This window comes from Saitoella complicata (assembly GCF_001661265.1).
Source record: "Saitoella complicata NRRL Y-17804 unplaced genomic scaffold SAICOscaffold_3, whole genome shotgun sequence".
NCBI classification, from domain to species: Eukaryota; Fungi; Ascomycota; class Saitoellomycetes; order Saitoellales; family Saitoellaceae; genus Saitoella; species Saitoella complicata.
This window is the reverse complement of record NW_017566994.1, coordinates 201,809-223,339: the sequence shown is the minus strand read 5'-3', so window position 1 is coordinate 223,339 and position 21,531 is coordinate 201,809. Positions and strand designations below refer to the sequence as shown.

Genomic DNA, 21,531 nt, shown 5'->3' with positions numbered 1-21,531 from the left:
CTTCCGTATTCACTCTCCGTTGTCTCCGTCCATTCAGGTAGTCCGTAGTGTCCTACACACCCTCCTCGAACTCCACCTTCTCCTCAAAGATCGGATTCAACTCCTCCTCCAACAACCCCCTCAACGAACTCCCATCCCGTCCATAAACCCATCTCTTACTCCCGCCATCCCAATCATATCTCTTCGGCCCACTCGTCGGACTACTCAACCAAATCTGCTGATTCGGTGGTTGCTTGTTGATAACATACGTCCCGTGCTCCCTTCCCAATTTGAGTGTCAACACCCCACTAGTGCACTCGACGTCCATTTCTTCGGAATCAGTGGTTTCGAGGAGTTCTTCGAGGGTGCGGGTTAGGGAATCCATTGTGTTGTCGGCGATGGCATGGTAGGATCCGGGGGAGAGGGAGGAGGAGAAGCGGACAGAGAAGCAGTGGGGTCGTGAGGGAAGGGGAGCGAGGGCTGGTCTTGAGATGATGGATCTTGAGGGTTGCTGGCGAGACAAGGCTCGGAGAGGAAGTCGCAAAAGAGCTCGGTGCATCGTGGGCTATGAAGATGTGGCACTGTGGAATACAATCAGCACCGTCGCATAGCGAACTCCGTGGTTCTGGCTTCCACCTATTTGAAGATGTACGGACTCGATCAAGGTCGATGACAGCAGTTGCAGGAGGGATAACCGTTGAGGTGTTCGTAGGCGAACGTCTTGCTTGGATTTCACCATGCACCCCGCGTCTCGCGCAATGCAGCCGACGCAGCTGGCAGACCTGTCAGCTTTTGATGATCTGATAATGGATGGGTGAAAATGGACTGGATGCTTGCAGTGTGCAATCTCCTCGGTCACCTTATACTCAGTAGCACTTATTTGGCGTCGTGAGTATCGTATTACACGGTGCGGTTGTGACATGAACGGTATGCACATAACTCAAATCCTCAAACTCTCACGGCATGTTTTCATCCAAAACTCATGTAAATCCACATCTACTTCTTACCACCCCTCCTCTTCCTCGCTCCAACAACCCTCCCACTCTCCAAAACCTTTGTCTCCTTCGGCGTACTGGTCCCACTGCCATTCTTCTCAGCCTCAATCTGCTTCACAACGACAACCTCCCCATCCTCCGTCTCACTCTCCCCAAATGCCGGCTCGCCCTCTTCGTCAGGACGTCTAATCCACCCACCAATCGTCTTTCTCCAGATCAACTTCGGGAGCTGCACGAGCATTGTGCGTTTGAAGGATGGTCCCTCGACCTCATTAACGTCGACAAAGTGTTCCTCCCCAAAGTCATCGACATAAAACACATCACCACTCTTGCCATCTACAACGAACGCATGTCCAGTCTCCGGGTTCGTGACCTTCATCTTGCGGCCATTTGGTAAGCCTCCAGAACTCGCCCACGCCATCCCCCGTGCCTCACGGACATGTCTCTCCAGCCGTCCACGATTCTGCTTAGCGACAAGCACATGAACCCCATACTGCGCCGCACTCCCAGCAACCAAAAGTCCTAACAAGACACTCCCCAACCCCGGCCTAAACCTCGAATAATAATAACCCGTACCTCTCCACCTCGGGAAGCCATTATTCAAAAAATGGTCGTATCTTGCCCTTTTCTCACCATCACGGAGGATTTGGGTGACGACACCAAGACGTGCGAAACGCTCGTGAGCACCCTTCTTGCCGCGGTTCTTGTCGGGGTGGAGGGCGAGGGAGCGTTTTCGGTAGGCCTTGGTGATGGCTTCTAGGTCTGCGGACTTGGGGACTTTGAGGAAGGAGTAAAAGGTTGTGCCGGGGCCTTCATGGGTCTCGAGGGAGGCAGCGAGGTCGAAGATCTGTATAAACGGCATTAGGATGAGATCAAAGTAAGAGTGAAGACGAGAAGAATAGGCATACCTCGTAGTCAGCCTCAGTCCAGGCAGCAACTAATGTCGCGAATACGACTGCGAAAACGCAGAAGATGGAGGTCAACCGCATTGCAATTGCAATTGGGTAGTTCGTTGGTGTTCAGGAATAAAGTTGGTGAAACGAGCAGCTGCAGGGTAACGCTGTGAAGGTGCCCCGAGGAACGCGTGACGGCACTCGGACGCCCACAACTTTTTCCGCCCAGGAAAGAGCGAGATAAGGCGTAAATTGTGTTTTCGTTTTTGTTCAATGTCTTTCCCTTGCACATCCCATCTTCAGGGTCCTTCCCACGCGACCCCTTCCTCGCGTCCCCCGTTCAATTAACCTCAATTGCAGGTCGCGTCTCCTCCCATCTCTCCCTCCCTGCACACCACAGCTTCTACATGTCCCAAGAACCCACCCCCAAGAAACTCAAGATGACCACCGAATCCACCACTGCTCAAGCTGCTCCCTTCACGCAAACCTCCCTTCTCATCCAAAAACTCGGGCCAGGAGCTCGTGCGCCTACGCGTGGATCCGCGTTGGCTGCTGGGTATGATTTGTACGCGTATGTTTCCCCTCTCCACCCGTGTTCCCTTCTGCTCCAAGAATAGAAGACTTACTGAGAGTGAGGCAGATCCGGCCCAGTGACTATTGCAGCAAAAGGCAAAGGTCTCGTCCCAACCTCCCTCGCAATCGCCGTCCCTCCCGGAACCTACGGCCGCATCGCCCCCCGCTCCGGCCTCGCCGCGAAGAACTTCATCGACGTCGGTGCTGGTGTCATCGACGCCGATTACCGTGGTGAGGTGAAGGTTTTGTTGTTTAACTTTGGTGACGTCGATTTCGAGATTAAGGAGGGTGATCGCGTGGCACAGTTGGTTTTGGAGAGGATTTGGACGCCGGAGGTAGTTGAGGTTGAGAGTTTGGAGGAAACGATGAGGGGTGCTGGGGGTTTTGGATCGACGGGTGTTGCGTTGGCCAATTAAGATCTTACGAGCGCATTGAGGGGATTGAGCATTTGCATTTAGACAGAGAAGGGACTTATGAGTCAATATACCCGCAATACACAATCAATGGAACACTTGCAATTATTGAAGCATGAACGAACCCCGGTTCCCTTTATAAGCAATAAACCCACGCAGCAATAACAGCACACAACAATACCCACGTCTCACTCTTCCCCGCAACCTTCACAACCCCCCTCCTCACCTCCAATAACCTCTCCTCAACCATCGCAAGTCCATTCGTATTCTTCCTTCTTCTGACATTACGCGCATTCATCCACTTCACACTCCTCTCAGCAGTCGGGGGCGTAGAAAGTCAGAGATCTTCCAACTGCTTGTTGACCTCATCCAACTCGTTCTTGGCGGCGGTGTACTTCTCGACCATCTCCTCGTACTTCTTCTCGAGGGCGTCGCGCTCGGCCTCAAGAGTGGAGACTTTACGCTCAAAGTGCTCGGCCTTGACATCGACCTGACGAAGCCTATCCACTTACCAATCAGCATACATCCCCGTAAAAACTTCATCCCAGGTTTATGACTTACTTCTCCGTCGTCTCCCTCAAGCTCTTATCATTTCCCTCCAACTCCTCCTCAAGCAACTGCACCTTCCTCTGCAACCCCTCCACGAGCGTCCGCTGCCCACTCTCATCATCCGCGTTCGCCTTGTGGTCCGCGACGACACCCTCAAGCTTCTCGACTTCGGATTCGAGGAGTTGGAGTTTGTGTTGGAGGGATTGGATTTCTTGGTCTTTTTGAAGGGATTCGAGTTCGAGGGATTTGGCTTTGGAAGTGGCTTCGTCGGCGCGGGCGTTTGCAGCGTCGGCTTCGGCGCGGATGGCATTGATTTTCTGTTAAAACTTAGTCAGTGACCTTCTTTCTCGTGATTGCTGGCTGTATGCTGGTGCCCTGTCTCTCCCGGGTGCTGGAGGTGGTGGAAGAGGGCATGTATGCTTCCCCCCCCCCCTTTACAGCCCACACCCCAGGAAGCAACAACAGCACCAAACATCACTTCCAGTGAAGAAAAAGGATAACATACCTCCTTGATCTTGTCCATTGTTATTGTAATTGAGGTATAGGAGTCGTTGGAGTTATTTGGTTGGACTGAATGCTGTTGAGTGACGGCCGCGGCGGACACTGCAGCTCTGGGGGACTAGCTATAGAGGGAAGGTGCACAACATGTGAAAGGTGATGCTAAGCGGTAGTGAATTGGAGTAATCTTTGCGCTTAAAACCATTCGAAATGTTGTTAACGATTTTGGGCCCCTTCCCATGTATAAATCTTGAAGTTTGTCAAGGTGAGACGCTCTTTATGCACCCCCTCCTCTCCCCGTATCTTCGTTACGAAATAACCCAGAAATCTCCAAAACAGCGGCCAAATCACCTTCAACTCTCCCATCATGTTCTCCCTCGCCCGCTCATCAAGAACACTCATCACCCGCTCCCTCGCTACTCCCTCCGCACTACCAAGATTCAGAGCCTATAGCTCCGAGGTCCCAGATCACATGTCAGAGGGCGAGCGTGCAATTCACGTCAAGTTAGCGGAACAGTTGGAGCCGAGTAGGTTGTATGTGCGGGATACGTCTGGTATGTGCTACTCCGAGCCTTGCGAGGGGCCTCATTCCCCACCCTCAGAGTCCGAGCTCCGAGCTGTAAGGCTTGGTGCAAGTGAAGTTGAAGGACAGGGGCTAATGGGTGAATATAGGTGGCTGCGGCTCCATGTACACAATCGAAATCGCGTCAAAGAAGTTCAAGGGGATCAATGTTGTTAAGCAGCATCGGATGGTGAATGAGATTTTGAAGGAGGAGATTAAGGTGAGTCCAGCTTTGAGAAGAGGAAGAGCTATTGGATAAGGTTGCTAATGTAGTGGATGTTTAGGGTTGGCACGGGTTGCAGTTGGTGACGAAGGTTGAGTAAATGCAAGTTTGATGAGACGGTGGATGACAGTGGGAGAGGAAATACAGCGAAGACGCAAGATATTATACCCTGTGGTGGTGGAGATGGACGCTGGAGTGCGAACGCGAAGGATATGGCGGGTCTCTTGTGCCCGCGGTGAACTCGAAGCGGAGCAACGCACGATGGAGAGGAACAAGCGCACTCCTATCTACTAATTGAGCCCGAGAACTCCTACCTTGGCACATCCAGACTGCCCCCGGTCTTCCAATCGTTATGGCCCAATCAGCACGAGCGTATTCCACTTCACTTCAATGCCCAAGAGCATAACACGAAGAACGACCCGCCCGATTCACAGAGTGTACGCACGTCACATTTCAGCAACGTCAACTTACAAACCTTCACATTCGAAATTTGAAACGTGACTTCGGGCCGTTGCCATGCTCATACATACACCCCGGCCCGGCCCGTCCGCAGTGCATGAGATGCCATGACATGAAACGGTTCAAAATGCCCAGAAGTCGTAGTCCAATCTCAATAATCATTTTAAACTCCCCAAACGCAATCTACCATCATCCCTCTCTCTACCATGGATGGTCTATTTATAGTAACCTCCATCTATTGTGGTGCATGCCAACGACGCCAGGAGCGCCTCCTAACACAAACAGTGCAGCCGCAGACAGCGAAGGGGAAACTGACCGCCAAACCTCCATCCTCAACCATTTGGCAGCATACAGTCGAGTGGAAGACAAGACCACGATGAGAATACCGTACGCAACAGTCTTGGTGCCGCTCCTCTTGCAGGCAGCGGTAGTATATGCTCAGGATACGACCACGGTCACGAATCGGAACACCGCAACCACAGCCACAACAGCTGCAACGACGAACACGAGCCCGACGACGACGGACACGCCTACAACTACGAGTACTCCCACTACGACGAGTACCACGAGCACGAGTAGTGAGGAGACTACGACGTCTACGCCGACGACAACAAGTAGTACGAGCACGACTAGTTCTAGTTCGGAGGAGACAACGAGTACGCCGACGACTACCTCCACGACGAGTACTTCTACCTCTTCTACGTCTTCTTCGTCTACCTCGACTGAGACTACGAGCACATCATCTACTGATTTGCCCTCGATCTCTACCACCACCGAGTCCTCATCTTCCTCATCTTTCACCTCAAGCGGAAGCGGAACGACAACATCGACTTCTTCCAGCACCAACACCCTTCCGAAGCTCGACCTCCCAACCCTCACCGACGGTATCCCAATCTACGCCGCCGCAACCGTCCCCGTCACGCGTGACAACCCCTGGACTCAAGACTCCACCGCCCCCGAAGGCACCGTCTTCATCATCTTCGGCGTCGTCCTCCTCGCTCTCTTCCTCTGCGTCGTGGGCTGGCGCTTCTGGGTCGCGTATAGTCTCAACAAGAGCACGCACAAGCATACCCCGGTTCCTGGGGCGGATGAGATGGATGGTGGTGTTGGGGGAGGGTTTTATGGGCAGGGAGCGGCGAGTGCGATGTCTTTGGACGCGTTGTCGAGTGGAAGGGCGAAGAATGTCGGTACACCGAACGGATCCGTGTTTTTCTCTCCTGCTACGAGTGCGGCGGGAATGCGGTCTTCCGCATACGTCCCTAACACCTCGGGCGTGTATCTCCCCACACCTGCACCATTTACCCCAGCTCAACCCCGCTACTCCTCTTTCTCGGCAAGTCTTGATCCGGAGAGTCCGGTGTTGAGTCCGCAGGGTGCCAGTGGGAGGAGTGGACATTCGAGTCCGGGGGCGGCTGCAGAGGGGTTGTTGCCGCCGCAGCCTACTTTTAGGGAGGATGGGCAGGGTGGGAGGAGGCCGACGCCGAGTGCGTACTTGGAGGATTTGTTGGGTAAATAAAGTGAGTGTCAGTGTTTGGTGAGGGATGCGGGTGAAGATGGAGTGGAAAGGGAAGCGACAGAAAGTATTGTTATTGCGGGTATAATGGTTACACAAGATTGCGAGAGGCCTTATTGGAGAAAGATGTTGAGCGTATGGACTCGAAGACTCTTTGATTGTTCATTAGAATAAGCTTTCGCACATACGTTTCGAGTTAATTGAGCAATAATATAATACAAATACCGATCGAGGCATATGTTTATTCCCACCCCTGACCATCGCGTTGACGCGCTACCTACCGAGCCGAAATCTCGGCGTGACATTGGCTGGCTCCCGGATTCACGCTCATCTCGACACTCAATTGCGATGGCCGCTATCAACAGGTGAGGTCAATCGTCGAGGAAGTGGGTGATTGAATGCTAATTGATACGTCGTAGCGACCTCTTCATCGAGACTCCGGCTGCTAAGGCGCCGGCGCCGATTAATGCCGAGTATGGTGTTCCGACTACGGGTTCGCCTACTATCCCCAATGCGCCTTTGCCCGCTGAGGTATGCACATGCCTTCATCGCTGTATGGAAATGGATGCTGATGGTGCTTTTGCTTAGGGTCCTGGAACGCACACGTTCAGCAACAAGCTCCTTTTCGGGTTGATTGCCGGTGTCCCGGCTTACTTCACGTACAAGGTTGGCGGTGGAAAGTTCACTTACATTTTCTTCTTGATTGCAACTTTTATCCCTGTCTTGGTATGTCCCTCGCCGTCCGTGTACGCGACGCAATTGCAATTGGATGATGGTGCTGACACGTGTGGTGTGTAGGTGACATTCTGGTACATCGCTTCCTGCACCGGTGGTCGCTTGAACGAGAAGGCTCGCTTCCCTAACCGTGGTGTCGAGCACTACCTCACCTTCAAGAACCCCTCCGATGCCGCCCGTTACCGTGGTAACCGTAAGATCCCCATGGAGACCTTCCACGAGATGTACTTTGACGAGCTCGTTGACTTCCGTATCGACCCCCATGAGGCCATGGAGTACCGCCACGACTGGGCTTCCTTCCGTTTCACCCTTTCTTTGTTCAAGTTTTTCTTGACCGGCATGATCCCCGAGGTCCTCATCCACTCTCGTTCCCAGGATGAGGAGCAGGTTCGCGGACACTACGACCGTGGAGATGACTTTTACGCGTGGTTTTTGGGACCGAGGATGATCTACACCTCTGGTATTATCTCTGACACCGAGCGTGAGGAGTCTTTGGAGGAGTTGCAGGATAACAAGCTTCGTGTCGTTTGTGAGAAGATTGAGTTGAAGAAGGGAGAGCTTTTGCTCGACATTGGGTGTGGATGGGGAACTCTCACCGCGTACGCTTCTTCTCAGTATGGTGCCGATGTTACTGGTATTACTCTCGGTCGTAACCAGACCAAGTGGGGTACGGAGCAGATCGCCAAGGTTGGCGTTGACCCCTCTCAGGCTCGTATCTTGTGCATGGACTACCGTGACATTCCCGTTCCTGAGGGCAAGTACAACAAGATCACATGTCTCGAGATGGCTGAGCACGTCGGTGTCCGTCACTTCCACTCTTTCCTCCGTCAGGTCTACGACATGCTCGACGACGACGGTATTTTCTACCTCCAGATCGCTGGTCTCCGTAAGTCTTGGCAGTACGAGGACTTGATCTGGGGATTGTTCATGAACAAGTACATTTTCCCTGGTGCCGATGCCTCTACTCCTCTCGGATGGTTCATCGACTCTCTTGAGGGTGCTGGATTTGAGGTTAAGGGTGTTGACACCATTGGTGTTCACTACTCTGCTACCCTCTGGCGCTGGCTCCGTAACTGGCAGGGTAACGAGGAGAAGATCAAGGCCAAGTACGGAGAGCGCTGGTACCGTATTTGGGTATACTTCTTGTCCTACTCTACCATCATCTCTAGGCAGGGAAGTGCTACTTGCTACCAGATTGTGTTGCACAAGAACTTGAACGGCTTCCACCGTGTTAACGGTGTTTCTACTCAGTGGAGCTTGAAGACCCCTCTTCAGGGATTGAAGAAGTGGTTCTGGATGTAAGCGGGGAAGAAAGGCGTGACCGAAAAGAAGGACGTTGCATTGCTTGATTTGCCAGCATTTGCATAAGATTTGTGAAATATCTAGGTTGGTTATAGAATACAAAAACTGAAGTTGCGAAGTTTCTTCATACACGTTGCATTTCTCACGATGCGTACCATAGCCAAGATCTTCCCACGACGTCGCGGCTTCGAATTCGGGCCCGAGCCGCCGCCCGTCTGCCAATGCAAGCAAATTTACGTCGCGCTCCCAAAACACGACGCCCTTCTGGGCCTTGCTTCGGTTGGCACATTCCACTGAAGGGAAATATTGTATCTGTATCGTCGGGCCGGTATGTGACCAGAGGACAGAGGCCCAGTCTGCACTCTGCACTCTGCAATCTATTTGGAAGTCCTGATGACGGCCCAAGCGTCGTGTATTCATATCGGAGGAGGACCGTGGTTTCACTGACGCGCAAAGTCTGGATCAGAACCTTAAATGGAACAAATGTCAAGACCAACCGGCTGTGGCCCGCTCAGCTGCTGTGGTTACGTACGCAAGCAACTTATCATTTCACCCTCCATCTCCTCTTGTTCTCAAGCTTGTTGATCCGGATGGTTCAGACTATAGACACCAGTGGCAAATTTTCCTTACGGTCAGAGGAAGAAAAGAAGGAGGTTTCTGAGAAGTTGATAGCAAGTCATCGGCGAGCGTTTGGAGCCACTGAGCCAACACCTATGGGCGACAACATACATCTGTACAAAGAGTACCTACACAACACTACGCAACCACAGGATGAGATGACTGATCCTTTCCGTCGCCAAGAGCGCGATGAAGGACGGTCGCCTTCCGTAAATTCGAGTAATCGTGGCACCGGTGCCAGTGGTTTCGATTTGTTGGTGGAGGCAATCGATCAGCGGAAGCATATGGAGGAGCCAGAAGACAGGTTCTCTGAACGGGGCGGTCTCCAATCATCTGCGTCCATCCATACACCACCAGAGGAGGAATATCCAATTGCGTTTGAGAATATCAGGCCTCAGCAGGAAATCAGTGCAGGGCCAATGCCTCCGCTCATCTTGGAGCCTGCCCCTATCTCGCCAGTCAGTCCGATCAACCCGTTGATACCCGCCGGAAAATCGGCTGTTCCGTCTTTCGCAGGGCTCATGTCTGCGCTCGAGCATGGTCGTGGCCCAAAGCAAGCTCTAGTCTGGCCTGAGCTTGTACAGCCTTCGCAGAGGAAACGCAGCGACTCGATGGTTATCCCCGTTCAGGCCGCGCCATTGGCTCCGCAATTGGTACAGTATGATGATCATACCTTCGCTCAGCAAATGGTACGAGCGGATAGCATGCGCTGGGCTCCATACAGGCACAGCTACAACAACGAGCATCTCTTTCAACAGTACGCTGAAAAAGCTCAGATAAACGGAGGTCGGTTTCCTTTCTTCTCCCGTCTTAAGTTTGAGTTCAGCACCCTGGAGGTTACTGGAATCTCTCCCTCCGCCGAACTCCTCCATCAACCTCCAAAGCAACTACACCTATTCATCGATGCCGAGAGTTGCTTCGGAATCTCTGGTGCTATCATGGTGACCCCCATGCTGATTCAGGGACTGGCAAAGACCTGGTTGTCGAAGGGCACGTATTCCGGGGTGTTGGTGAGAAGTATCAACATACATGCAAAGAGGGCGAACGCTGCGAGAGCACATACGCATCCATATGTTGCAGAAGCACTAAAGATGAACAACATATTCCTCAATCTGGTCTACGATGGCCCGCCTGGATCACACCCGGCCAATAAGGTCCTGATTGGTAAGTATTAGCACTCAATTTGTTTGACTTGGGCTAACCCAAATGATGCAGATGATGTTCATCAGTTGACGACTGAGCTCCTTCCCGATCTCAGAGGTCGGGTTACTATCGCTGTCGTCTCGAACGAGACTGAAGTTAGACAGCCGCTTTCTGTTGCTGCTGCTGTTCGAGGGTACGATGTCTGCATAATCTGCGACAGTGATTTCTGGCGTCATCCAACCTCCGTAAACGATCAGTTGAGGCAGCCCGTTGTGGTGTATGACATTCCAAAGCTGCTGAGGCCATTTGAAGTGAGTGGGATTTGGCAAGCCTTACTTTTTCTGCTTAACTGATACGTTCCCTGTTTAGACTAGCCCCAGCACCGGACCTAAAACGAACTTTCCGAGAAAAGCTATAGGCGAAGCTGCAGTCTCCGAAACACCGGCACTTGTGGGACTGCGCAATGTGGGCCAACCTTCGAAGCCCACACGTCCATCGAATAATGGCAGTAAGAGGCGCTATCAACCCTACGGTACACCTCCTACCCCGCAAGTAAAGCAGATGTCAGGTCATTATCCGTCACGCACGCCTCCCGGAAACGTGAAGGTGGGTCCATACATGACAGTTGGATATAATGGACTGATGTCGCAACCGCAATCAAGCCGTGCATCAGATACACTTGGTCTTCCGGACAATGTGTCATCGTCATCTGAAGTGATCCTACCCGTGATGTGGGTTCGCTTTGGTGATGGTCCTGTTATAAACGCACACGGTTACGGCCTCAAGTTTACTGACCAGGTGATAGCTCTGAAGAAGCTTGATACGATGCACCCTCAAACTCTGAAGGAAGACGAGTACACCGTGCAATCGGGGCAAATCGCCAGCATCGACTTTTCGATAGTTCCTGACCAGATGTTCCTGCACATTACTCAGCACAGACCTGAAGCTTCTTGGTATTCCACATTCGTCACGTGGGGCATCCTTCCTGGGGAAGCTGCCGCATCGGATATGACCAAGGGGTTGCGGATGGTCGGCGTTAAAGTGAGAGGCGAACACATACAGAGCAAGACGGCGAGAAGGGGCACTGTGAAGGTGGGGATGTATAATCCTGAATCGCAACTAGCGGTAGAAACACTTGGGACAGAAAGGAAGGTTACCGATTCTGGTAGCAAGGAAGACACGGCAGGGTCCTTTAAGAGGGCCACGAGAACCAAGAAGTCGTCAGGTTGTAGCAAAGGAGGAACGGTGAAGGATGCGATCGTTCTTGAAGACTGAAAAGATTTGAATATGTATCATTACGAATGACTGAGAGGCATAAGAGATCGGGTTAATTGACCTTGACTCTGGCTGTCTGTGAACGCTGTATCACTCGCATGTGATATTTCCCACGCCGTTCAGACCTCTTTGTGGTGATGAAAAACAAAAAGGGCAGCAATCTCACCCATACACCCCGAAGAGCCTACCAGAGTCGTAGTAATAGAGCCGCAAAGATCGTGAGGTTCTACAAGTAAAGGAACATCCATGATGACAATTGTAAGCGAGAAGTATGAGCGGTAAATATCGAATTAAGCAAGGAGCTCGTCCGCAAGCTTTCCCTCGAAGTCTATATAATGTATCAACTATATCCTCCTCATGCACATCGACATGACAATCTTTGTCTAAATATGCCTTTGGAGGACCATCTCATGACCACCAATCTTCCACTGAAGACCTCACAGAAAAGTTGACCCGCGAAAGCCCAGCTCCTAGGATAAGAAAAACCAAATAACAAATAACGATAACGCCAATGCACACGAAAAGAAAAGACACATCAGGCAACTCAGAAACTTTTTGTCCATGACCCTTAGAAGCTAAGGAGTCAAGTGTTGGGTATCACAGCGTCAACGTATGCAACTTCATCTCCACCTTTTTCGTTTTCCGCTCCAAATCTTCTTCATGAATGCAAGTGAGAACCCCGCGTGTGGGGTGAAAGGCATCCCTGAAAACGACCATAGGAACCTGAAAAACAAAAACGCCGTAGTAACCCTAATTCCCAAAATGCCCCATGACCTGTCTTTTTGATATGCGCGTTGCAGAACGAAACAAATGCAGAAACAATCAATATGTACACACGTTACCTCACAGCCTCAACGTAGGCAGTAAGGACTGGTTTACCACCAGGAGTTGTTACCGCCGGAGGAACCACCGTAGCCTCCGCCGTAACCTCCACCGTAACCGCCACCGGAGGGGGCTCCGTAAGCGGGGGCACCGTAGCCAGCACCACCACTACCACCGCCGTAGGCAGGAGCAGGGGCAGAACCGTATCCACCAGAGGATCCTCCGCCGGATCCTCCGCCGAAGCCACCGCCGAACTTACGGACATCACGGGTAGGACCACCACGGCTTCCACCACGGCCACGGCCACGAGAAGAGAAGCCAGATCCACCCTCACGAGCAATAGCCTCGAGGAAAGCAGGGACCTCCTGCTTAGCTTCAGACAAGAGGTCGATCAACTCACGGGTGATGTTGCGGTTACCGCGGTTGAAGAAAGAGGTGGCGAGACCGGTGTTACCGGCACGACCGGTACGACCGATACGGTGGACGTAGTCATCAATGTCGGAGGGGAGGTCGTAGTTGATGACGTGAGTAACGTTGGAGATATCGAGACCACGGGCAGCAACAGCGGTGGCGACGAGGATAGGGCAACGGCCGGAACGGAACATGTCCAAGGCACGCTCACGCTCGCGCTGGGTACGGTCACCGTGAATGGAGGTGGCGGGGAAGTTGGAGTTGATCAACCAGTCGGACAAAGAGTCAGCAAGACGCTTGGTCTCGACGAAGATGAGGGTCAAACCACCTCCGGGGAGAGTGTGGAGGATGTCAAGAAGAACGGAACGCTTGTCCATGTCCTCGACGTACTCGACCTTCTGGGTAATGTTCTCAGAGGTGGATCCAACACGACCGACGGACAAGAAAACGTAGTCCTTCAAGAAGTCGCGAGCGAGAGCCTGAATCTCACGAGGGAAGGTAGCGGAGAACATGAGAGTCTGGCGCTCAGTGACGCCAGGCATCTCGGATCCCTCGACGATACGACGGATTTGGGGCTCGAAACCCATGTCCAACATGCGGTCAGCCTCGTCAAGAACCAAGAACTTGATGTTGGCAAGGGAGATACGGCCACGCTCGAGGAGGTCAACGAGACGACCGGGGGTGGCGGTGAGAAGGTCACAGCCGCGCTCGATCTGGCGGAGCTGGGAGCCAATGTCGGCACCACCGTAAACGACGGCGGGCTTGACCCAAGAACGGTAGGTGAACTTGCGAGCCTCCTCGTGGATCTGGAGGACCAACTCACGGGTGGGAGCAAGAATAAGGGTGGTAGGGTAAGCCTTGCGGGAACGGCCGTAGGTAGCGCCAGCGCCAGCAGGGACGGCGATAGGTCCAGACTTGAACGCATTGGACACAATGGGGAAAAGGAAACCACCAGTCTTTCCGGAACCGGTCTGGGCACAGGCCATCAAGTCACGGCCGTTGGCGACAATGGGGATAGAGTACTTCTGGACGGGAGTGGGCGAAGCGTAGCGAGCCAACGCAATGTTCTCGAGAAGGTGCTCATCCAAGTGGTCCTTGGTGAAGGTGTTGACGGGCTCAGGGACGTCCTCACCGGAAGCCTCAACGGGAATGTCCTCGTAGTTGCCGAAGTTGATACCGGTGTGCTGCTTGGTCGGGTCGTCGGCGGTACCGAAGAGCTCGAGCTCGACACGCTGGTTGGGCTGTCCGGGGACGTGCTTGCCTTCACGCCACTCACCCTCACCAGCGACGCGGCCCATACCACCACCACCACCGTAAGCGCGGGCACCACCACCGTAGGAGCCACGCTCACCACCGCCGTAGCCGCCGGTGCGCTCAGAGTTCCAGCCACCAGCGCGAGGGGCGTAAGTGCGAGGAGGACCAGGAGCAGCAGAGTCCCAGTTGTCGTGAGGAGGAGCAGCAGCGGCAGCAGCAGGAGCAGAAGGCGCGTACCCGGAACCAGCCTGGGACTGCGCAGCAACCTTTCCACGCATGTGAGGAGGGATGTATGCAGAACGAGTAGAACCGGAATTGCCACCGTTGACGTTCATGTTGTTAAATTGGTTAGAAAGACCGTCAGCCATGATTGCTAGACTTTTTCAATTTTTGTTGAAGGAGTCGAGGTGGTGGGGGGTGTTGACCTTTATAAAGGGAAGGGGGCGAATTCCGCGTCGCCCGCCAAAAATTGAGTTTGGCCAATTTCAGTGGCGATGCAGGGGGAACAACGTCAGAGATACATGACGGGTTGGGAAGGGGTGGCGAGTTTCAGGTCGAGAAGGCTCAATTGAACAAGGTTATATCCGGTATTCGTCGGCATTGTCCGTCCGAGCCTCGGAACATCATACGCTTTGTGGGAACTTTCTGGATGGGACTCGTGCGAGGCGAGGCAAGGCGAGCTTAAGCATCGTTACATCGTCGATGGGGTCATACTGCAGGATTGTTGAGACTGTCCCAATTGTGACCGAGGGGTAACTGAGTCATGGAACCGGACGCGTCCGGGCCGTGCTTCAGCCGCGTTACGGCACACACGTACCCGCACATGTGCAGCCTTGGCAAGGGATGTACGTTTCGCGAAACACCTGAACAATCATGATGTAGGTCAAACACACTCCATTCTATCAGTTTTGTAAAGATTCTCCTTCACCTCCCAACTCCTACATGAAATCGTAATCATCCCCAAATCTCGAGTAGTTCGTCCTATCCGGCGCCCCACTCTGACTCAACTTCATCGCCCCACCCCCAAGCGCCGGCTTCTTACTCACCTTCTTCTTCCCCTGCGCAGCCTTCTCCTCCCTCTGCTTCTCATTACCAGCCGTAGTAAGCTTCGACGCACACTTCTTAATCTCCTCCGAGTCGAGAGGCCAGGTAATGTCTCTCAAGAACTGGTGCAAGAAAGTGGTGTAAAACGGCGTACGCGCGACCTCGGTGAAAAGAGGTACGAGGGCTTCAGAGAGCTTGGTGAAGTCATCCTTGTCCTTGAGGGAGATGGTCTTGAGAGCTTCCAATGGGTCTCCGCCCGCAGCGACGGCGGCGACTTTGTCGGCGGGGGTGATACGGACATCACCCAACAAATCCGCAGCATTCCTCAAATCACTCTCAATCTCCTCCTGTCTCAACCTCTCCGCCCGTTCCCGGGGATCCTCCTCCTCGTCTTCCTCATCACTGTACTCGCCCGCAGCCTGACGCGCAGCCTTCTCCTCCTCGGCTTGCTTACGTGCAGCCTCCTTCTCCGCGATTTTCTGTTTCAAGGTTCCCTTCTTCTTTGGTGGTGGGGCAAAGGCGAGTTCGTTGCTCTTGGGCTTCTCGGATTCGGAGTCAGATGCGGCGTCCCAGGCGTCGGCAACGTCATCGTCGGAGGCGTCTTCATCGTCCCACTTGGACTTGGTGGGGACGGCGGCGGTGTCTTGCTCGACCTCTTCGTTTTCCCAGTCGGACATTTTTGTCTATGGTCTTTTGTCTGTGTCTTTGTAGTTTTGGTGTTTTCGTTCAAATTTGTGCCTGAATCCCAGATTTCTGAGCGTGGCGCAAGAAAAGTCGTCCTCGATCCTCGCCAGGTAACGTCGACAACCTCCATCCTCCATTCTCCATCAGACAAAATGAGAGAACTCAAACACCACGAACACAAGCTCCTCCGCAAAGTCGACTTCCTCCAATGGAAACAAGACCAATCCCACCGCGACGTAGCCGTCATGCGCCGCTACCACATCCAAAACCGCGAAGACTACCACAAATACAACCGTCTCTGCGGTTCCCTCCGACACCTAGCCCATCGACTCGCGCTCCTTCCGCCCCAAGACCCATACAGACAAAAACACGAATCCCTCCTCCTGGAAAAACTGTACCAAATGGGGATTCTTACGACAAAGACTAAGATGAGTGATGTGGAGAATAAGGTTACGGTATCGGCGTTTGCGAGGAGGAGGTTGCCGATCGTGATGTGTAGGCTTAAGATGTGCGAGACTGTCAAGGCCGCCGTGACGTATGTCGAACAAGGACACGTCAGGGTTGGGCCGGAGGTTGTGACGGATCCGGCGTATCTTGTTACGAGGAATTTGGAGGATTATGTTAGTTGGGTGGATACGTCGAAGATTAAGGCGAATATTATGAAGTATCATGATAAGTTGGATGATTATGATTTGCTTTGAGTGAGGAGCGGGATGGAGTGTGGCGGGCGACGGGGAGGAGAGAAGACTTTTGCATTGATTTTGGGTTTACGGCGTTCTTTTTCTAGTTCTTGCTTTTTGCATCAATCGGTTACCACGGCTTCAATTGTCGAGTCGAAAAAGAAGTATATCATTTTACCTACTCCCCCCGATCGCGAAGGTCTTCTCGTTACGCCAGTATATCCTCTATTTAGCAATGGGCGCCCCTCTCTTCTTCAACCCCTCCTCAAGCCTCGTCCTAACCTGCCCATAAACCGCCTCAACACTCTCCTCACAACTAACCTTCAACACCTTCCCCTTCCCCTCAAAATACTGCACAACAGGCATACTCGTCTCCACGAACGTCCTGAACCTCTTCTTGATCGACTCCACGTTATCGTCGTCACGGCCCGATGTCTCACCGCGGTGGAGGAGGCGAGAGAGCATCGTGCTTTCGGAGCACGTAAAGAAAAGTGTGAATTTCGACGGGCAAACACTCTTTTCGAACGCGACGGCTTGGTCCATCTTGCGGGGGAACCCGTCGATGAGAAAGCGTGTTGATCCCCTCACCACAGCCTCGCCCATAGCTTTTTCGAGGAGCTTGATCGTGACTTCCATAGGTACGATCTTACCTTCCTTGATATGCGTACGGATGAGCTCACCATACTGTGATCCCTCGCGTTCTTGTTCAGCGCGGAGGAGGTCTCCGGCAGAGAGGTGTTTAAACCCATAATCCCGAACCAAATTCGCGCACTGGGTTCCCTTCCCAGCGCCAGGTCCACCAAGGACGAAAATAACCGTAACATGCTCCGGATCAAACGTAGACGTCAACTTCTCCTCCTCCTTCTTAATCGGCTGCGCAGTCGCGAACGCCTGAGGACCTGCGGTCATCCCAGCTGGCTTTGGTTTGAGCTTCAATTTTTCCTTCTCGGCTCTGAGTTTTTCGTTTTCGGCGGATTGGAGGTGGAGAAGGATCGTGAAGACTCCGAAACCTGCGACACCGATTGCGAGGAATCCTTTGATGGAGGGGTATTCTTTCTTTTTGTGGGTTGATTTCCTGTGTGTGCCGGAGGAGGGTTTGGCGGGGTCGATACGGGGGATGTCGGCGTAGGATCGCCGTGCGAGGTTGAGGGTTGGTTGAGCGCGGAGGCGGAGGGCTGGACGGAGGACGCGGAGGGAGGCCATGATCAGAGAGCGGAGCGGCCCCGACGGGTTGGATGAGAATTCGAGGGTGACGCTGGCTATGTGCGCCCCTGCATGGCCAAACCTCTCCCTAACAACCCACCCAACCATGCCAGAATACCTCTTCCCGCACATGACATCCCCCGTCATCTCCGCCCCAATGGCCTTCGTGTCCGGTGCCGCCCTCGCCGTCGCCGTGACCAAAGCCGGTGGCTTGGGATTCATCGCGGCAGGGTACGACATCCCTGCCGTCGAGAACGAGCTCCGGGAGGCGCGGCGGATGCTTGGAGTACAGGATACAAGGACATTGGGTGTCGGAGTGGGAGTGGGATTCATTGCTTGGGGTGCGGATCCGGATAAAGTCCTTCCACCCATCCTGGCATTGAGACCGTGCGCGATATGGGTCTTCTCAACGGTACCGGAGGATGACTACACACCCTGGGTGAACGCAGTCCACACCCTAACACCACCTGGGACTACACCTCCGAAAGTGTTTGCACAAGTCGGCTCAGTCACCAGCGCACGCAAAGCAGCCGAACAAGGCGTCGACGTGATCGTCGCGCAATCATCCGATGCGGGGGGACATGGCGGGACGAGGGGGTGTGGACTCACCTCACTCGTCCCCGAGATCATCGATGCGGTTCACACCACCCACTCCCACATCCCAGTCTACGCAGCCGGCGGACTGGTGGATGGACGTGGCCTTGCGTCTGTTTTGGCACTTGGTGCTGATGGTGGGGTATTTGGTACCCGCTTCGTCGCGACACCCGAGGCGCTTCCACCACGGGAGTTGAAGGAGGTTTTGGTTAGGGCGAGTGACGGGGGACAATGCACCACCCGTACCCGCGTATTCGACGATATGCGTGGCACTACGGGCTGGCCCATGAGTTTTGATGGTCGTGCACTGAGAAACAAGACAACCATCGACGGGGTGACCGAAGCGGAAAACAAGAAACTCTACAAAGAAGCGCTGCATAAGAAGGATTATGAGAGGTTGGTGGTGTGGGCTGGAACCGGGGTTGGGTTAGTCAAGGAAATTAAGCCGGCGGGGGAGGTGGTAAGGGAGATTTGGACGGATTGTGGGAAGACAATCAAGGGGTTGAAGGCGAGGATTTGAGCATGGGTTGGATGTGTGGATGTTATGTATTATGTAAATGTAGCCGGCTGTACCGATAATGATACCCCTTATCTCATTCCCCAAGAAACCAAAGTCACAGACCAAACGCTCTTCACCCTTTCCCAAAGTCATCCCATCATTTCACCCTTCCCTTAATCACCGGATAGATAGTCACTAATAGGTGTCAATAGCCCCCACCGTCATGTCCTTCCGAATAATCAACTCCTCCATATTCCCAACCCCCTCATTCTGAATAATAAGCCCCTTCTCATTCGCCAGATGCAGCAAACAGATGAAACAGAAACTTGTCGACACGTCTTCCATCTCCTTCTGCGGGTAGACTTTCTGCAGGTCCTGGATGACTTGGGTGAATTTCTTTTCTTCTCCCTGCGATAGAGAGGGTTCGGGGGTAGGCGTGGGGTCGTCGTTGTCGGGGATCGTGATGGCGAGGTTGGACCAGATGTTGTCTTTGAGCTTCTTGACGTCGACTTTCTTTGCGACGCGGGCATAGTTGACATACTCTGGTCTCATTTTCCGTCCTTGACTAACGAGCTGAGAGCCGAAATCCATCTCTTCCTTGAGTTCGGCAGCTTGGCTCAGAGTCTCAGCAGCATCAGCGAAACCATCATCGTCATCATCCATCTCAGGTCCGAACCCAGCGTCTGCATTTCCGTCATCAAAGAATGCGGCGTCGTACGATGGACCGGATGGGACGTCGTCTTCGGCATTCTGTGCTGCTCGCTCCGCCCAGAATTTTTCGTCCATGTCGTGCTCGTTGACTTCCTTCTCTCCACCAGCAACGAGCTTCTTCTTCCGGTTTTGTAGCGTGGCTTTAGGTTTCAGGAATAATCTCAGCAAGTCCTTTGATGAAAATCCCATATCATCTGGTAGCAGGTGTCGACTTCGCTGCATCTGCTGGGCCTTGCTCATATTGATATTCGCTCCACCCGGGGCGAAAAGGACGTCCTCATCAACATCATCACCGTAGAAGTCAATCGAGAACACCTCCTTCTCCTTCTTCTTCTTGGGTTCGGTACCAGTCGACGTTGACGCCTTCTTCAACCGTGAAATCCTCCAGTGTTCAGGACCAGCCCAGTTCTTCCGCAGTGCTTCGTCAAAGTACGCGAAAATACCTTCTTCGGAACCTTCACTGTTCAGAGACATCACGAAACCATCCTTTTGCTCGAGATCCTTGAGTGGTTCTGCACCCTCCTCCAGGAGGAGCTGCTCGTTCTCTCCACCATCGTAGTTTGGTGGCAACTCAGTCTGAGCCCACGCGTCTCCTCCCTCACCGAACGCGACATCATCGTCATTGTCGAAGCCCTCAAGCGGTTCGCCAAAGCCGTGGGCGTCGTCGTCGCCCATAACATTGCCATCAATTTCTGATGCAGCATCATCGGTAAGATCAGGGAGCTTCAGGTCAGGAAGGTCGAAAGTAATTGTGCTGCCATCCACAGGGAACTCAAAGTTCTTCAAGGAAGGGCAGACGTCCATATCATCCAATGCATCCATATCAGCAAAGAATTTGGCGCCGAGGGCAGCGATGTCAATAGTGTTTCCACCCTCATCCTCTTCCTTTACTTCCGGGAGGACATCATCAGCGTCGGCTGGGACGGCATCTGAGGCGTCGAAGATGATCTTGCCTTCCTCATTGATACCGAGGTGGTTTAGGAGGAGTCCCTTCGCTCCTCCCTCGTCGAAGTCGGCCGAGGTCTTCTTGAAGAGTGGATCGACGGAGAACTCGAGATCGAACTTCTTGAGTTGGATAGAGGAGAAGTCCTTGACGAGTGTTGCCTCAGCACGGGCCGCACGTCGCTTAGGGTTCTTCTCACGATCCTCGTCATCCTCATCGCCCTCACCTTCTCCGCGGTCTTCCTCGTCGCGTGACTGTTTCGATGTTGCCAAACCAGACAAGAGTTTTGTAGTATCCGTCGCAACCGAGTCCACACGCGAGGTGTAAATCTTGACACAACCATCCAGAGTACAACTGGCCTTCTGGAAGTTGATAGAATCACCCTCGCGCAAAAGCGACATCTCGTGGAAGTAATCAATCAGCGCAAAGTTCCACGAGTTCGCCGCGTTGATCTTGTTGTCTGTCGCCATCTTCATCCATTCTTCAAAGTTGGCCAACACCGGTACCTTCGGAACCGGACTTCTTCCCACTCCAGCTGGGTCAACACTGTTCACCTTCCGTGCGGGGGTCGAAGGGCCACCGACAGCCATAGATTGTTTTCTCGGAGACGCAGCAGCGACAATCGTAGAACGACGGAGGTCATCCTGAGCGACTCGTACTGCGCGACGAGCGGCCTTTTCGTTCTCGTCGTCGTTTGTTGGGATGCATGCGTGCTTTAGCGGAGAGCCGCGAGCGGGCGTAGAGGGTGTTGAAGGTGCTGCGCGGATGCGAGGCATGATTGCGATGCTTTCCGCCTGGTTGATGGAGGTTTATGCCTGGGTGTATGCTGATGGTCCTCGAGGTTATCGGTCTACGAGTGTTGTACGCGCTTTTGTTTTGATGAGCGTTAATGTTGTGCCTGTGGTTGCTACGCGGTTACCCCAGTTATGAAGCCAAAGCAACATGACCAAAACATC

The 21,531-nt window shown here is 53.2% G+C and overlaps 14 protein-coding genes across 14 annotated transcripts; 7 read left to right on the top strand and 7 right to left on the bottom strand.

Annotated features, from left to right (window-relative positions):
• Positions 1 to 6: 6 nt before the first annotated feature.
• SAICODRAFT_28964 (Frataxin) lies at positions 7 to 668 on the bottom strand. Its single transcript, XM_019167278.1, has 2 exons — positions 616 to 668; positions 7 to 560 (listed from the first exon to the last, which is right to left on the bottom strand). The coding sequence occupies exon 2, from the start codon at positions 536 to 538 to the stop codon at positions 53 to 55; it is 486 nt and encodes a 161-aa protein (XP_019026417.1). The 5' UTR covers positions 539 to 560; positions 616 to 668; the 3' UTR covers positions 7 to 52.
• Positions 669 to 975: 307 nt separating this feature from the next.
• On the bottom strand, positions 976 to 1,963 carry SAICODRAFT_52642 (DnaJ-domain-containing protein; the record flags this gene model as incomplete). Its single annotated transcript, XM_019169158.1, has 2 exons — positions 976 to 1,821; positions 1,883 to 1,963. 2 exons carry the CDS (start codon positions 1,961 to 1,963, stop codon positions 976 to 978), a joined length of 927 nt encoding a protein of 308 aa, XP_019026416.1.
• A 344-nt stretch (positions 1,964 to 2,307) lies between these two features.
• On the top strand, positions 2,308 to 2,856 carry SAICODRAFT_23361 (dUTP diphosphatase; the record flags this gene model as incomplete). Its single annotated transcript, XM_019166691.1, has 2 exons — positions 2,308 to 2,438; positions 2,508 to 2,856. 2 exons carry the CDS (start codon positions 2,308 to 2,310, stop codon positions 2,854 to 2,856), a joined length of 480 nt encoding a protein of 159 aa, XP_019026415.1.
• A 334-nt stretch (positions 2,857 to 3,190) lies between these two features.
• Positions 3,191 to 3,948, bottom strand: SAICODRAFT_69314 (uncharacterized protein; the record flags this gene model as incomplete). Its single annotated transcript, XM_019170467.1, has 3 exons — positions 3,908 to 3,948; positions 3,415 to 3,719; positions 3,191 to 3,353 (listed from the first exon to the last, which is right to left on the bottom strand). The coding sequence occupies exons 1-3, from the start codon at positions 3,923 to 3,925 to the stop codon at positions 3,191 to 3,193; spliced, it is 486 nt and encodes a 161-aa protein (XP_019026414.1). The 5' UTR covers positions 3,926 to 3,948.
• A 263-nt stretch (positions 3,949 to 4,211) lies between these two features.
• On the top strand, positions 4,212 to 5,022 carry SAICODRAFT_17059 (bola-like protein). Its single transcript, XM_019165743.1, has 3 exons — positions 4,212 to 4,454; positions 4,573 to 4,682; positions 4,747 to 5,022. The coding sequence occupies exons 1-3, from the start codon at positions 4,268 to 4,270 to the stop codon at positions 4,783 to 4,785; spliced, it is 336 nt and encodes a 111-aa protein (XP_019026413.1). The 5' UTR covers positions 4,212 to 4,267; the 3' UTR covers positions 4,786 to 5,022.
• Positions 5,023 to 6,381: 1,359 nt separating this feature from the next.
• SAICODRAFT_33339 (uncharacterized protein) lies at positions 6,382 to 6,660 on the top strand (the record flags this gene model as incomplete). Its single annotated transcript, XM_019168285.1, has 1 exon — positions 6,382 to 6,660. One exon carries the CDS (start codon positions 6,382 to 6,384, stop codon positions 6,658 to 6,660), a length of 279 nt encoding a protein of 92 aa, XP_019026412.1.
• Positions 6,661 to 6,981: 321 nt separating this feature from the next.
• SAICODRAFT_88425 (S-adenosyl-L-methionine-dependent methyltransferase) lies at positions 6,982 to 8,814 on the top strand. The gene is made up of 4 exons (XM_019171556.1): positions 6,982 to 7,022; positions 7,077 to 7,188; positions 7,246 to 7,383; positions 7,456 to 8,814. Exons 1-4 carry the CDS (start codon positions 7,006 to 7,008, stop codon positions 8,692 to 8,694), a joined length of 1,506 nt encoding a protein of 501 aa, XP_019026411.1. The 5' UTR covers positions 6,982 to 7,005; the 3' UTR covers positions 8,695 to 8,814.
• Positions 8,815 to 8,936: 122 nt separating this feature from the next.
• Positions 8,937 to 11,076, top strand: SAICODRAFT_17056 (uncharacterized protein; the record flags this gene model as incomplete). The annotated part of the gene is made up of 3 exons (XM_019165742.1): positions 8,937 to 10,476; positions 10,528 to 10,766; positions 10,825 to 11,076. Coding segments are annotated over exons 1-3 (1,683 nt in total), but the record flags the coding sequence as incomplete, so codon positions are not given.
• Positions 11,077 to 12,605: 1,529 nt separating this feature from the next.
• On the bottom strand, positions 12,606 to 14,552 carry SAICODRAFT_53108 (DEAD-domain-containing protein; the record flags this gene model as incomplete). The annotated part of the gene is made up of 1 exon (XM_019169196.1): positions 12,606 to 14,552. The coding sequence occupies one exon, from the start codon at positions 14,550 to 14,552 to the stop codon at positions 12,606 to 12,608; it is 1,947 nt and encodes a 648-aa protein (XP_019026409.1).
• A 603-nt stretch (positions 14,553 to 15,155) lies between these two features.
• On the bottom strand, positions 15,156 to 15,942 carry SAICODRAFT_17054 (translation initiation factor eIF3 subunit; the record flags this gene model as incomplete). The annotated part of the gene is made up of 1 exon (XM_019165741.1): positions 15,156 to 15,942. The coding sequence occupies exon 1, from the start codon at positions 15,936 to 15,938 to the stop codon at positions 15,156 to 15,158; it is 783 nt and encodes a 260-aa protein (XP_019026408.1). The 5' UTR covers positions 15,939 to 15,942.
• A 242-nt stretch (positions 15,943 to 16,184) lies between these two features.
• Positions 16,185 to 16,783, top strand: SAICODRAFT_28956 (alpha-L RNA-binding motif-containing protein). The gene has a single exon (XM_019167277.1). It carries the CDS (start codon positions 16,191 to 16,193, stop codon positions 16,644 to 16,646), a length of 456 nt encoding a protein of 151 aa, XP_019026407.1. The 5' UTR covers positions 16,185 to 16,190; the 3' UTR covers positions 16,647 to 16,783.
• A 67-nt stretch (positions 16,784 to 16,850) lies between these two features.
• Positions 16,851 to 17,534, bottom strand: SAICODRAFT_52613 (uridylate kinase; the record flags this gene model as incomplete). Its single annotated transcript, XM_019169153.1, has 1 exon — positions 16,851 to 17,534. The coding sequence occupies one exon, from the start codon at positions 17,532 to 17,534 to the stop codon at positions 16,851 to 16,853; it is 684 nt and encodes a 227-aa protein (XP_019026406.1).
• A 424-nt stretch (positions 17,535 to 17,958) lies between these two features.
• SAICODRAFT_52937 (inosine monophosphate dehydrogenase) lies at positions 17,959 to 18,942 on the top strand (the record flags this gene model as incomplete). Its single annotated transcript, XM_019169182.1, has 1 exon — positions 17,959 to 18,942. One exon carries the CDS (start codon positions 17,959 to 17,961, stop codon positions 18,940 to 18,942), a length of 984 nt encoding a protein of 327 aa, XP_019026405.1.
• Positions 18,941 to 21,501, bottom strand: SAICODRAFT_28955 (barren). The gene has a single exon (XM_019167276.1). It carries the CDS (start codon positions 21,349 to 21,351, stop codon positions 19,117 to 19,119), a length of 2,235 nt encoding a protein of 744 aa, XP_019026404.1. The 5' UTR covers positions 21,352 to 21,501; the 3' UTR covers positions 18,941 to 19,116.
• Between the last annotated feature and the right edge of the window lie 30 nt (positions 21,502 to 21,531).